This window comes from Stegostoma tigrinum, chromosome 1 (assembly GCF_030684315.1).
Source record: "Stegostoma tigrinum isolate sSteTig4 chromosome 1, sSteTig4.hap1, whole genome shotgun sequence".
Classification (NCBI taxonomy): Eukaryota; Metazoa; Chordata; class Chondrichthyes; order Orectolobiformes; family Stegostomatidae; genus Stegostoma; species Stegostoma tigrinum.
The window spans coordinates 77,536,030-77,551,870 of NC_081354.1; the positions used below are offsets into that span (position 1 = coordinate 77,536,030).

A 15,841-nucleotide genomic window follows, 5' to 3' on the forward strand; every position below is an offset into this window, starting at 1 on the left:
GGGAGAGGTGATGACGATGAGCTAAAAGAAAGGGAAGAAATACTTGACAACTTAAAGGTGTTGGGCTCAATATTAAGTCCAGAAGGCTGTAAAGTATCTGGTCTGCAGATGAGATGTTGTTCCTCCAGTTTGCACTGAGATTCTCTGGAACACTGCAGCATGCTGAGGGTAGACATGGGCATGCAAGCAGAACACAGTTAAAATTACCAGCTGTGGAAAGGTCAGGCTCTGCAAAGAGGTCACCCAGCCTGCGTTTGGTTTCTGCAATATAGAAGAGGCCACGTTGGGTCCAGCGAATACAATACACAAGATTGGAGCAGGTACGGATGAAAAATTGCTTCATATGTCCTCCCCTTTCCTCCTTCTCCTCCTGCTGTATGGTTCCCCAAGTTTACTCATGATCAGTTCTTTTAATTTGTATGAAATTGAAATAAATCTAAAGCTTTATAGTTAGCTGTTTCTTTTTTGTCAGTCATCTGTTTTGAAAATGGATGCCACGTTAGCCTGTTTGCAATCTCTTGGTATTTCTGTCCATGTCAGTAATTGTCAGTATCTCTCAAACCTCCTCACTAGTCTCTCTCAACATGCTAGGATATTTTTGATCTTGGGTAAACTTGAAAATTTAATTGTTATCAAACAGTAATCGTATGTAAGAATTTGAACTTAATGATATTGCTATTTTTCATTTTTTACCTTTGGTAATTCTTTTTAGGTTGTGGATGTGAAAAAGTATTCTGCCTTTGAGTACATTATTTGGCTATAGCTATAGTCACCCACCAGTGTCAAAATCATTTGTTTTCAGTTAACTTCCTAAATCTGTTGTGCATTCAAACCGTACTTTAAGGCCGTTGGTCTATATTGTTGCAAATAGGCAAACTTTTAACGTGTATGGTTAAATTTGAAAGAGTGCCACCTAGTGTTGGCAGTATATTCTACACTTAATGTTTGATAATAATGCCTTCAGAAGCTCTAATAGTCTGCACCTCAAAATTAAAACAAAAGGTCATGAATCTCAGTAAGATCTTTCACTTACAGGAGAAATCTTACTCTGTTTTACAGTGTGCATGTGTGAGAGAAATACCTTGGGGTACACGACTACACGATCAATATTTGAAATAAAATGATTGGCAAACACAGCACCTTCAACTTATAAAACACCTTTTAATGAGGCTTTTCAGGAGCATTAGTAAACCAAGTTTGTCACAAAGTCACCTAATGATCCTAGGATAGCTGACCAAAAATTTGGTCAAGAAGGAAGATTTAATAGCAGCTTAAATAGGGGGAGCGAAGCAAAGAAGTTTGAGGTGGGGTAGGGGTGAATTCCAGAGCTTGAGGCTGAGGCAATTGAAGGGATAGCCTCCAAGTGTACTGAAAGAAATCCTGCCAAAGCACTTTGTCAAATTGCACTGGCTGTTGTGGCTGACATTGGCTTCCATTCAAATGTTTAACTGCTGTAAAATTTCAGTGTTGTAGACTTCAAATGTTATGTATTGATAATGTAAAACCAATTATTTCGTATGATACGCAAAATAGTAAACTTCTTCAGAATAACGAAGATGGATGTAAATGTAGTGTCAGGAAGACTTCAAGGATATTTCTAAAGAAGCTCTTCAACAAAGGAATCAAAAATGTAATCATAGGTGGCTTTTAAGAAAGAGAGGAATGAAAAGGCATATGGGCTTAGAAAGGGAACTTCAGAATGTGGGGCCAAGACAGTTGAAAATATATTAGTAAAGGTGGTGAGGTAGCAATATAAGACAGCATTGGTGCAATAGTAAAGAATGATCTTGGTTTAAGTGATCAGGATGTAGAATTGGTTTGGATGGAGATCAAGAATAGTGGGGGAAAGAAATCACTAGTACCAGTGGCTGACAAGACTCTTGAGGATATTTCTGAATCTTTGGCTAAGAATGACAGCTAAAGAGTGTATAAACTGACTGGCTTTTTAGATCACAATTCCATGGTCATTCGGGTGCAGGGAGCAAAAAGCCATGTGCTGGCGCTAATGATAGCACTGAGTGTTGATAGACGCTGTCCTGTGCAGCAAAGAGCAAAAGCCTAGAAGGGAAATGTTGCTTAAGCGATGCCAGGGTTCATGATATCTCCCTTCCAAGCAGGATCCAGCATTTGCAGTCCATGTAGGTACCCATGATACAGGCAAGACAAGGAAGAGATTCTACATAGAAGTTTGAGGAGCTAGGCACCAAATTGAAGAGTGTAGTCGCCTCAAGTATAGTAATCTCTACATGATTTAAGAGGCCATGTACCAAATGGCAGAGGGTGGATAAGGTTCGTGAAATTAATACATAATTCAAGGTGTGGTGCAGGAGAAATAGGTTGCAGTTCATGGATCACTGGCATCCATACTAGGGGAAAAAGAGGGCTGTACCACCTGGGGCAGCCAGCGTCTGAATCGGATGTTGCTCTTACAGTGCTAACTATTTTGCTGCAGACATGTTGCAATTTCATCTTATGAATGTTCTTTCATCTTTTATTTGGTTTTCAAACATCTTTTCTTTCATGGCCAGTTTATGCTGTCCGCCTAAACTCTGATTGAATTGAATGTCAAATCAGATTTCTGCACAATCCTGTCATGGGTGTGATATTGATTTGAACCCAGGTTCTAGAGGTGTGAAACTCAGCATTATCTGGTCTGTTGCAATAACTAAACAGAAGTTAAATTGTTGATCAAAGGATTATAATTATATAAAAGGTTTTCATATTATAGAATCCCTACAGTGTGGAAACAGGTGCTTTGGCCCAACAAGTCCACACCGGCCCTTGGAGCATCCCATCCAGATCCATCCTCCGATAGTCCACCTAATCTGCCCATCCTCCAACACTGGGCAATTTAGCATGGCCAATCCACCTAGTTTGCACATCTTTGGACTGTGGGAGGAAACCAGAGCACCCAGAGGAAACACATGCAGACATGGATAATGTACAAACTCCGCATAGCCAGACGCCTAAGGGTGGAATGGAACCCAGGTTCCTGGTGCTGTGAGGCACAGTGCAAACTACTGAGCCACTGTGCTGCCCAATGATTCTTCTGAAGTTGTGAACAAAGTCTCTTTTTTTTAATTTAAAAAATATAGAGAGACTGGATTTAGTGTTCTTGATGGATTTTAGGTTAGAGGGAAAACATAAAAGAAAGCAAGAAAAAATATAATATTTTTATAAAAGTGATGGTACAAATGTTGCATTTGAGAATGTCACATATTCCAAGATTTAAGTTAAAAGAAGTCATACCAGACTGAGTGTTCACTGTTTCTCACTCTACAGATGCTGCCAGACCTGCTGAGTTTCTCCAGCATTTTGTTTTTCTTTCCAATGACTTATTGTTGAATTTCTCCCATTAAATATTTGAGATTAATTAATATTGGTAATATTTGGAGCTACATGTGTTGAAGTTAACAATTTTGTTCACTGACCATGTCATTTACCATCTGTGGTTAAGACACACCCTTTTAAAAATCTATTCAATGGGCTCAGTATTGTAGACCAATAGCACATCAAAGGATTTGAATGATAAGCATTTTGAGCTGATTGTTATAACAAATAATGCTGTTCAAGTCTGAGCTGTGATATTGCTTGGAAATACCTCAAAATGAGAAAGGTCTTTATCTGAATCAAGGCTTTCTTTAACTAGGGCACTTGATAATATTTGTAGTCTGCATTCACACATCATGAAGTTACTTTCTGCCCTAAAAAGCCACATTATTCTTGAGATGGAAATTCACTAACCTAACAGCATGCTTTTTTTATATGGGGTACATTGCTGAAGCAGTACCCTAGAAAGCTGATTGATTGTATTGAAACCGGCTGTAATTTTTTCGGTTTGTTTAATTACATCGCTGGCAACACCATTTATCGCAGCAATGACATTTCCTCCATCTAATGATGAAGGTAACAGCATTGATGAAAGTCCTGAAGAAGGTTGGACTTCGGACACAACCCTGAGGAGCTCCTGTGATGTCTTGGCTGAGATGATTGACCTCCAACAAGAGAAAATCCGGCCTTTGTCACAGAATGTTAGGAGGCATTACCATTGCATAATCACCCTTATCAACAACACATGGTTACTACTGACCAAAAACTGAACTGAACTAGCCATATGAATACAGTGGCTACCAAATCAGGCCAGAACCTCGGAATCCTGAAGCAACTATCCCACCCCTGACTTCCCAAAGCCTAAACAACAACTACAATGTACATAGGAGAAATGTGATGGAATATTTGCTCCTTGCCTGGATGAGTACAGCTATAACAACACTGAAAAAGCTTGATACTATCCAGGACAAAGTAGCCTACTTGATTAGCAATACATCCATAAACTTTCACTCCCTCCATTGCTGATGCCCTGTAAAAGTAGTATGTGACATCTACATGATGCATTGCAGAAATTCACCAAGACTACTTTAAGAAGCACCTTCCAAACTCTCAACCATAACTATCTAGAAGGACAAGGGTGGCAGATACATGGAACACCATCACATGTGAGTTTCTTTCGGAACCACTCATGATTCTGACCCAGAATTATGTTGCCATTCCCTTCGCTGTCACTGGATCAATATCCTCAAAGTCCCTCTGCACCAGTATTGGAGTGTGCCTATACCAAAATAAGTGCATTGGTTCTAGAACATACCTCACTGCCATCACAAGGGCAATGAGGTATGGGCAATTAATGCTAACCCAGCATTCCCTAATGCATAAAAATGAAAACAGTTACCACAGCTACCATCTTTTGTGCTTGGCATAACTCCGTTCAGAACTTTTCCCCCTTGATTCTCATCGACACTGTTTTGCTAGTGTTGCTCCATGATATACTCAGTCAAATGCTACCTTGATGTCAAGGGCAGTGTCACTCACTCAAGGACCAAGGCTGTAATAGGGTAAGGAGTTGAATGGCCATGGTGAAAACCAAACTGAGGACAGTGAGCAGATTATTCCCTTTTGAGTGCTGCTTGATATACTGTTGTCAATCTCTGCCATCATTTTGATGGAGAGTAGACTGATAGGGCAATGATTGGCTGCATTGGATTTGTCCTGCGTTTTGTACACCGGCTATATCTGGGATATGCCATTTTGTTGGGTTGATGTCAGTGCTGTAGCTGGACGGGAGCAGCATTTAGTACTATTGCCAGAATGTTACCGGGACCAATAGCCACTGTCCTACCCAGTGTCTTCAGCTGTTTCTTGATGTCATGTAGATTGAATCAAATTGGCTGAAGACTGGCATTCTATTCTTGTGGACCTCAGGAACAGGCTGAGATAGATCATCCACTCGCCATTTCTGAGTACTGCAAGACTGTAGGTACTCCAGGCTTATCTTTTGTATTGGTATGCTGGGCTTCCCCCATCATTGAGGATAATTGTGGAGTCTCCAATTCCTGTTAGTTGTTTGATTATTTATCACTATTCACAACTTGATGTACCTGGGCAACAGAGTTTAGATTTGATATTTATTAGTTGTGGGATCGTTAGCTGCAACAGGCTGCTGCTGCTACTATTTGGCACAAAAGGAGTCCTGTTTTATAGCTTCACTAGTTTTGTACTTCGTCTGTTCACAGTCCGTCTAGTTTTGTATGGTGGTAGTGCCACACAACAAAATGAAAGACTTCTTAAATGTGAAGAAAGGACTTTTGTCTTTGTAAGGACTGTGCAGTGGTTACTCCTATCAATGATGTCTTGGATGGACATATGTGACCCGTAGATTAAGGGTGAAGTCAAGTAGGTTCTTCAAGTGGATTCACATAAGTAAATGTGTTTTTCAAGAAATGTCTTGGGAGAATTGTGGTTTAGTAGTTATCAGGTTCCATTTTAAAACTGCAGCCATGAAATTTAAGTTCTGAAAAGATCAAACCATTTCATTCAGTTAAAATATTCTTATGCTGTGTAGCCACTTAATTTTACAATCGCCACATGAATATAAATGTGAGGTAGGAAAATTGGGTCCCCAATGATACAGCTGTGCTTGCAAAGGGATATCGATTAAATGTGTGCAAAGAACTGGCAGATGGAGTGTCATATGAAAAAATGTGAACAATTATGCTGTGTGGTTTGCCTTTGTAATGTTAGCAAACGTTTTTATACTTTAGCTGCTGTGTTAGTTAAAAGAACACTTTTTCATCACATTGGATTTCCAATTGAGTGAGATGTCTTTTGCCATAGTAAAAGCCTTCAAACTTAAATGACTATAGTAAAAGGCAGAGTGTCATGAGTTTGTTGTGTGTGTTCATGCAAATTTTCTACAACATTACATTTCCAGTTCTCTGAGAAAAGAAGCATTACTTGACCTTATTCTTGCGAGTAAGTTGGGCCAAGTGGATCAAGTATCTCTGGGCAATTATTTAGGGAAGAGTGATCCTTGTCATTTGTTTTTAGATTGACTATGAGAAAGGGAAGAGGACAGCCCAGAGTAAGAATAATTAACTGGGCTAAAGCCAACTAGTGTGTGGTAAGAATGGATCTGGGTAGAATAAATTGGATATTAAGTTGACAGGCAAACATTGTTCAACAATGGACGATCTTCAAAGAGGTGGTGGTTTAGCACAATCAAGGTATATTCCCTTTTAAGGAGAAAGCTAGGGCTAAAACAGGAAAAGGAGATAAAATGAAATCATACTTGAGTGTACAGAAATGTTGTGCATAAAATACACTTGAGAAATGGGCTGAATATAGAATGTTTGGAGAGGTTGTGAAAAGTGCATCTTAAAAAAAACAAAAGACAGGCTAGCAGCCAATATAAAAGGAAATGCCGAAGTCTTCTGTCAGTATATAAATTAACAAAAGGTTGAAGCAGTAAACATGTGCTTTACATCAGTCTTTAGCAAGGACAATGGTGCTACCCACCTCATTGTGACAGGAGGAAATTTGGTGGCGAGAAGTGTTTAAAATTGAAAAGGAGGAGGTTTTGATAGGCTGTCCATATATAAAATTGCCAAGACAGTAGGGCCAGATGTGATGCACCCAAGGTTACTGAAGGAAATGGGATTGCCTGTGCCTCTTTACTTTGCAAAGATTTTTCAGTCTTCCTTAGGATTGGATGGTGCAAGAACACGAGTGAAAGAGCAAGAAGGTTATGTTAACCTTGTATAATTCACCAGTTCGGCCACGGTCAGGGTATTGCATTCAGTCAATGTGCCATATTTCAGAATGGATGTGAAGGCATTAGACAAAATATAGAGATTTACGAGAATGTTTGTTTGCCAGAATCAATGAATGAGGATTTTCAATTGAAGACAAATTTGAGAAGATGGTGCTGTTTTCTTGAAGAGACCTGGATGAAATATTCAAAATCATGAGAGATCTAGGTAGAGTATATAAGAGAAAACGTTGCCACTTATGGAAGGGTTGACAACAAGAGAACACAATTTACAGTAATTAGAAAGAAGCAAAAGTGGTATGAGACAAAACACTTTATCTCACCCAGTGGATATTGTCTGGAGCCCTGCATTAGAGTGAATTCGAAATGGGTTCAGTTGAGGCATTCAGCAGCAGGTTTGATTATTTGAAAAGGAGCAGTATGCAAAATTATGGGGAGAAGGTAGGAGAATGGCACTAACTGAGGTGCTAGTTTGGGGTTGGGGAGGAGTGCAGTGCTGACATAATTGGCCTAATTGCCTCTGTTTGCATTGTAACCTCTTCAGCCAGAGTGGTAAATCTATGGAATTCATTGCCACCTAAGGCCGTGGAGACCAAGTCATTGAGTATATTTAAGACTGAGATCGTTTCTTGATTGTCAAGGGGATCAAGGGTTACAGGGAGAAAGGTTTCTCAGCATCAATCAGCCACAATTGAATGGTGGTGCAGACTCGATGGGCCAAATGGCTTAATTTCTGTTCCTATGTCTTATGATCTTAAATGACAGCAAGTGCATTTCAAAAAAAAGTTGAACTCCAGTCGATTTTCTCTTACAAGATTGATTCCCGTTTCATGATTGATTTATGTTAGCGTGCAGTAGTAATATCTTCCAGTACACCTTTGTCTCAAATTGTTAGAATATGAATAATGAAGATTTCAGTAAATGAAAGCAGTTATATTATAATTTTGTAATTACCCTTCCTTATCTATTTTGTCAAAGAATGGTAGGTTTGTGTGGAATTAAGGTTCTGCTGACAGGCCAAGATAATTAAGTTGGACTGGAAAGCTTCTGCAACTATGACCACGGAGCTTCTAAGTTAGCAAAATAATCTAATCTAAACCACTGTGCTTTCTTATTCTTGGAGCTATGTGAATACGCAGTGAGAATCTTCTCATGTGAAGCATGCAACTGCTCTGTTGCCTTGCCACCCTCCTCTTTATTCATTTTGCCAAAATACTGCAGAAATACATTTTCCCCTTTTGTGCTTCAACTGATTTTACAAATCTATTTCTAAATTTAGGTATCCTCGCTTATTAGCTCTTCTGGTAAGAGTTCTGCTTGCTTCTATTAATGGGATCTCCAAAAGAACAAAAAGTAATGCATAGAATCTTGAGTCAAACAGGAGGAAAATGGCATAAATGAAATTTTAAAAAGGAAGTATTCTAGACAATCTTTAATGTATTCTAAATTGCATCAGTTATATGTCCATCTATCTGCGTTCTACAGTGTAGGGTGGAGTCAGTGGCATGAAATAGAAAGCATAATGGGACTAAATAATGCAATTGGTTTCTGAGTTTTGCTGAGAGTCTACACTCCTAACTTTTAAATGTCACCAAGCACATGCAAGTCAGCAGATATGATCGCTCACTTTTTGCCATTTTCTTCACTCCTTTTTAGTAATTTCTTTTTTTCTCGTTTTTGTTTCTTTATTCCCCTCCTTATTTATTATTAGTTTTATCTCTTCCCTTTTTCAGGAGCTGTTTTCAGGCTGCATTAGGAGTGGTCCATCGAGCTTGTTTCCATCCAAGCATTGTTCCTTACACTGTACTTTATCGATTCTCTCACCTATTGTGCATTCACCTATTAGGGGTGCGAAGTGTGAGAGTAAAGCTTTAGACCAATTTGAAGATTTATTCATGTTCTATTCTCAGAAGTTTATGTGTTTTGTCCATCCTTGGACACCGGCCTCTACCTGACAGTGGAGGCGAAACTCAAACTGGAGGAACAATACCTCATTTCACCTTGGGTGTTTACAGCCCAATGGCCTGAATATTGACTTCACCAGTTTTAAGATTTTCTCTCCCCTCACCTGTCCATCTTCTGATTCACCTATCTTCTCCACCCTTCCCACTGATCAATCACAATCACCCCCTACCTGTATCCACCTATTTCCATCTCTCCTGCCCTCCCTCCAGCCCACCATCTCCCTCTATTTATTTCTGGGTTTCTGTCCCCCTCCCCAGTCCTGAAGAAAGGTTCCAACCCGAAACATGGACTTCCATGCTCTTCAGATCCTGTCTGACATGCTGTGCTTTTCCAGCTGCATGTTTTTTGACTGTTATGTGTTTTGCAGATTGCCAAGAAATGCGCATCCACTTCTGCTGCAGGACCAATGATCACAAAATTCATCATTGCCAAACCTGTTCATAACAAGAACATTATAACAGGTTATTCTCCCAGTGTTCTTTTGAGATTTTCAGATTTCTGTTTTTGTATGGACTTTATTCAAACGTATTTACTTTCGGTTTTGTTGTTATTTTGCAGGTAGAGTTCTTCCTCAGAATGCGCTTGGGACTGCCCCAAACACACTCACTATTTCTGAAGGCAGTGCTATTGGGTCCAATTTCAACTCTGCGGCACAACAGACAGCCAACAAGATTGCAATCTCTCCTCTGAAGTCTCCAAATAAGGTGTTTTTTTTTTCCCTCTCTCTCACTCTCCCCATCTGTGCCTCTCCATCCCGCATGGACAACACAGGGTTAGGTGGTTGATGGGGGAAGAAATTTAAATTATTTAAAATTTGTAGTTAGGAATTGATCAATTTTATTTCAACACACTTTTAAAATTCACTAAATTTGTAAGCCTGTTTGAGTGTTGTTAGCTTATTCCCATTTCACCCCCCCCTCTTAAAAATGGATATAAGTAAAAGAGCAATGGGTACTGAGTAGCAGTCAATGGCAGTGTTTCTCATCTTTTGGGGTCTGATCTTAGGCTTAGTGTTATAGTTTGACAAGGAGGCTGCTAAATAAGAGAAGAACGTGCAATGTTAGCAGCCAAGTGCTGGCATGGATAGAGGATTGGCAGAAGGCAGAGATTAGGGGTAAAGGGTCTTTTTCCAGATGGCGTCTGGTGACTTGGAGTTCCAACGCTGACCCCTGTGGGATCACAACTAATGATCTGGGTGAAGGAACTGAGAGCAGTGTTGCTAAGTTTACAAATGACCAAGATCAGTGGAGGGGCGGGTAATGTTGAGGAAGCAGGAGGATTATGGAATCCTTGGACAGGCTAGGAGAGTATGCAGAGTGAGAGGTTATGCACTATTTTCTAAATGGAAAAAGACTTTGGAAATCTGACGTACTAGGGGACTTAGGAGTCCTAGTTCAGGATTCTGTTAAGGTTAACATGCAGGTTCAGTTGGCAGTTAGAAAGGCAAATGCAATGTCAGCATTGATTTTGAGAGGACCAGTTCATGAGCAGAGATGTACAAGTGAGGTTGTTTATGGCTCTGGTCAGACATCATTTGGAATATAAAAACTGAAAGAACCACGGATGCTGTAAATCAAGAACAAAAACAAAGTTCATGGAGAAGCTCAACAGGTCCTGGCAGCATCTGTGAAGGGAAAAAACAAGTGTTAGCGTTTTGGGTCCGATGACCCTTCCTCATAGGACTCTGTTTTTTCCTTCACAGATGCTGCCAGATCTGTTGAGCTTCTCCAGCTTTGTTTTTGTTCATCATTTGCAATATTGTCAGCAGTTTTCAATCCCAGATCTAAGGAAGCATGTGCCACATTGGAGGGGTCTGGAGGAAGCTCTCCAGAATGATCCCAGGGATTAAGGTCTTGTCTTATGAGGAGTGGTTGATGATTCTTGGTGATTTCAGTGGAGTTTAGAAGGATGAGAGGGGATCTGATTGAAGCTGAGAGAATGCAGTGTGGCCTGGATAGAATGGATGTGGCAAAGATATTTTCTTTAGTCGGAGAAACTAGAGCCCGAGGGCATAGCTGAAATGCGGAGGAATTTCTTCAGCCAGAGGGTGATGAATCTGTGGAACTCTGTGCCGAAGGCTGTGGAGGCCAAGCCATTGAGTGTATTTAAGACAGAGATAGGTTCTCGATTAGTCAGGGTATCAAGGGGTACAGGAAAAAGCCAAGATAGTGGAGTCAAAACATATCAACCGTGATCAAATGGCAGAGCAGATGTGATGGGCAGAATGGCCTAATTCTGCTCCTCAATTTTATGGCCTTAAGGAATCTTTTTAAGGGTCTTGAGTGAGTAAATTTTGAGTTATTTGTCATTGACTGATACTTAGTTTAAGAAGATCATCAACTCTGGATCTCCTGTTTCTAGGATCATCTTGTGAATGAATGGTGATGTTTGACCTGCCCAAAGATTTGCAGGAAGGCCTCCAAGTTGGGGAGATCCAGAGTGCGGGATTTAGTTTCTATTCTTTTGTCCTATTTGTCTCTTCATGAAGAACTTGTGACTCAAATCCAGATGCACTTTCATGGACAGGTTGTTGCCATTTTGAACAATTGATAGCAAGCTCTTCCCAGTCAATGATTTTGATGTTATCAGCCTTCAAGGAGACTGTCAAAGTCTCCGAAGCATTTTCTTCTGTGCGTCTCCTGAACATTCATCATTTGAGAGATGAGGAAGTTGTAACCCATCAGGAGAGATGCTTTCAGACATTCAGGGACATGCATCAAAATTGATTTTGCAAGCATTTTGCCTTAATCCTTGTGGACATTCTTCAATAGCTTTTCCATTCAATCTTGAAAAATGTGGCAGAGTTACTGTTTAAATTTCTTTGGTACTCTTCTGTTTCATAAATTCACAGTCTGGGTCTCTCTATGGTATAAGAATCTGGTAAAGACTGCTGCTTAGTACTTTGGACCTCTTTTGGACAAGGAGATCCTAATTGTCACTAGCTCGTTTATAGAATGTTGAGCTGGCACCACTGTTCTAGTGTTGGATTTCTTAGACGTTTGTGGCTGTCTAGATATGTAAAGTGCTGAACGTATTCCAGAGTTTGTCCTTCCACATATATGGGAAGTAGAATATTTGGCTGACCAGGGTTTGGTTTGCGATAGGAGTTTTGTTTTGGCGTGGAGGTTAAACAGCTGTCCATCAAGGCAATTTTTAATACAGAGTGGAGCACAGTCATCTGTATCATGACTAGCCATAATCATGTAGATTTCAAAATGTTTGAGGGGTATGATATTGCTTTGCCTGATGTGGGTCAGAATTTTAAAGGTGTCAGTTTGAGGTTTCTCACTTGCGTAGTTGCTCTCATATCACTGTTAAGCAATTCCACTTTCTTGGATGTCCAAGTTTCTTGAATGCGTGAGGATTTTTATTCTCGACATATTTCTTGAATTTGTCTGGGAGCAAAGAACATGCTTGTGGCCCCTCAAAGTTCCAAATTTACATTGTCTCTGGAAAGAAGTACTGAAAGAAATGGATGATTCAGGAGAATGCTTGTCAAGATTTTCACAACTATGAGCTGCATGGAAGTACCTCCGCTTTATACACTATGTAATTTATCTCTGTTTTTCAAGATAATTACAGTTGTTACATTCTTGGAAACAGGAGGAAGTTCTTTTGCTCATGAAATCCATGAGATGTGAGCAGTAGTTTGAATTTTGAAGACCTTAGTTGGAACATCACTGGGGCCAAGCTTTGTTTTCCACCTATTTGATTGCCTGTTGTAATTGAATAACCAATAGATTCTACCACAAGGTACTGTGTTCAGCTTGGAGAATATCAACTGCAACTGTGAATTTACAGATGCGTTGTTCAAAACGTCTTTTGTAGATCTGAGCAAATTTTGTCCATTTGGTCTAGGTTTATAGATGGCCCTGGTGGCTTCAAAAATCTTCACATAATTTTCTTGCTTCTCTTGGGCTTTCTGTTCTCACTATGTATTCTTTAAGTAATAAATTTTCTTTAAGCAGCAACCTTAAGCTGTTGGACTGTTTACCTCCTTGACTTGTGCCCATATGTTGTTCTGCTAGGCGATGAGAGTTTTTGTTCCAGGCAGTGGCATTTTCATCAAACTGGCACTGGTGACAGCGACAATGCTCCAACTTAATGTTTGTTTGAGAAACTAGAATCTAGTGCAACTAACTTTATTCCTCCCCTCTGTTCTGGAATTGAATTACTGCCCAAAGTCACTGCTGTTTACTGCTTGTATCCAATGACCTCTATGCATCTATCTCCTGTTGTCAAATTTCTGACTAAAATCTCCAAAATTCGTAGCCTTGTTTACATTGCCAGTTCTCCATTACCACAGTACTAGACAAATGGACCCTGGTAGAGCCCTGTATGTGACTTTATTTACGTGGGGCTGTGCAGTGCCTTCACTACTACCCAGTTTTTACTGGGTAGTAGTCAGATTTCAATGAGTTGTCAAACTATCTATCTTGCCTCTGCAACTCATTGAAATCTGAAAACTGCCTTTGTGTGTGGCGAGATGCATAGTTGTCCTTAGCCTCTTCTATTATTGAGAATTTGGATGTACTTTGTTTGACTCCTCCCTGATCTTCGCTGCCATAGGTGGCCATCCTGGGGGTGAGGAACTGCTGATACCACCATTCAAAGGATAGAGAGTGCAAGCATTACTGTCACACCAAGGTGTTGGTCCTTGAGATCCAGGTTTTAAAGGGATCCAGGCTACACACTTGCACACAATTTAATTACAACTTAGTCATGTACAAGAGAGATGCCATGTGGATTTGCTGGATTGCACACGTTTGGCTCAGGTTGAAGCATATTGTTTTGCACTGAGGGACCTCTATGCTGTACATGTAATCCAAGAAATACCTGACCTGAATGTGTGCTTTGTGCGTTTCAGTTCCAACTCAGTGCATTCTGCCAAGGGGAGTTGAAGGAGAACGTCCAGTGTTTATCAGTGATTTCACACTAGAAAAGTGGGCAAAGCTATTTAAAATAAATCTTTTGATTTGTGTGCTACCTTGTAGTTTAGATTTGTAATTGCACAGTCAAGTTTGTTGTTAATAATCTGAGACTCCACTTGTATTGAGAGAGAAAAGTATGTGTTGTTGTGCTTTGTGCCACAGAATTTCTCATCTTGATATTGTTGGCTGTTATATTAAATTGGATGTGCCATGCTGTTATAACATCTTTTTTCAATGCTATGGTATGTAATCTGATTTAAAGATTTTCTCTTAATGCACTTGTTTTGTCAGTTTGAGAATTCTGATTTCTGAAGTATGTCACATTCAGTTTTTACTGAACACCGTGTATTGACTTCTGAGCAGACAGTGAAGCCAGCTACCCAAGGACTAACAATGGGAACAGTGAATACTACCCAGTTCAAAACCATCATTCCTCTGGCAACACCACCCAACGTTCAGCAGATACAAGTACCAGGGAGCAAGTTTCATTATGTACGGCTAGTTACTGCAACGACAGCCAGTGGCACCCATCATACGGTCAGCTCTAGCTCCAGTGCCAACACACAACCTTTAGCACAAGGTTTGTTTTAAAGAAAATTTCATCTTTGGAATTTCTTCTGAATCATGAAGTTTATTGATTAGTGAAAATTATGTCTGAAATGTCAATTTTCTGGACTGAGATTTGTGAACCATAAATACTCAGTTAAGGTAAAGCAAAAATCTTAGATTTATAATAAGTGATAGTTCTCAATGTGGAGTAAATGTTTCATCTTGAGTGACTCTCATGTATCTAATTTGGAACCTATCTCCTTCCCTGTAGTTTTTTTTTAAAAACAAGTGATCTATTGTAAATGGCCTGCCTTTTCAGTAGAAAGCTTGAAGAAAATACATGTTTTTAATCACCCTGTTCAGAGATGTTAAGATACACATGAGGCTAGGGCTGCTGGCTCAAGTATGGACACTGTCACTGCACCACATGAACCCCATTTGAAGAAAATATACTTAGTGCATTTGGTTCTTGTGTTTTACTTTTAGAAAATATATTTCAGAAATATGAAAATTTTTGGGTCAGAATTTTCATTTGAAAGTGAAAATAGAGATTCTAGACATTCCCTGACATTGTCATCCTGCCTTCTGTTAGTGTCTGCTGATACTGTTTTAATGGTAGGAAAGTTGGGGATGGTCTTGATCCTTGGGCAGCAAGCCAGAGGCAGAAACTGAGTTGGGGAAATGCTGAAGTGGGCATTTTAGCAGGTATTTCTGAGTACATGTGAAATAAAACAAGAGAAGTAGAAGGCAAGATCTGCACACAGAGTGCAGTAATGAAGGTTTGTAAGAAAATTGGAATGTGGACACCTGACTGGATTATCTCATCTGCACTTTATGAACTGAAGTACGTAAAATTATAAATTAACGGTCGTTCTTTTGAACTGCACTGAACGGGATATTAAATCTCAGCACTTTCCTTAGATACATGTTGAAGCAAAGTAATCTTGCTTTTAAAAAACATTGTTTTTAATCTTGAGTGCTCAGACCCCTAGCTGTCGTCAATTTTTTTTCCAAAGCTGTAGAAGTTGTTTCCACACCGAATGTTATCAGTTATTATAAAATATGCTCCAAAACACATGATTTCATAGTTTTTCTAGTTTGTGTAAAATTGAATTTAAAAGTAAACTTTCTACCCTGTTCTATAACCCATTTTTACTTCCCTCAAACAGCTAAGGCAGTTGTGCTGAATCCACAAGTTCGTATGTCTGTCCCAATTGCACCAGCACAGGGCATTAAAAATGTGAGTATTAAGTCGCAATTTATTTAGCTTGTCTTTACAGCTATAGTGCTG

At 39.7% G+C, this 15,841-nt stretch overlaps 1 protein-coding gene across 7 annotated transcripts in view; it reads left to right on the top strand.

The window, feature by feature from the left end:
- Positions 1 to 15,841, top strand: part of lin54 (lin-54 DREAM MuvB core complex component) — an 80,512-nt gene that overhangs the window by 27,033 nt on the left and 37,638 nt on the right. For all 7 annotated transcript variants that reach the window (XM_048536203.2, XM_048536173.2, XM_048536213.2 and 4 more), the window contains 4 exons: positions 9,438 to 9,531; positions 9,629 to 9,774; positions 14,365 to 14,581; positions 15,720 to 15,790. In XM_048536203.2, coding sequence (XP_048392160.1) covers positions 9,438 to 9,531; positions 9,629 to 9,774; positions 14,365 to 14,581; positions 15,720 to 15,790 — 528 coding nt within the window. The remainder of the gene's footprint in view (positions 1 to 9,437; positions 9,532 to 9,628; positions 9,775 to 14,364; positions 14,582 to 15,719; positions 15,791 to 15,841) is intronic.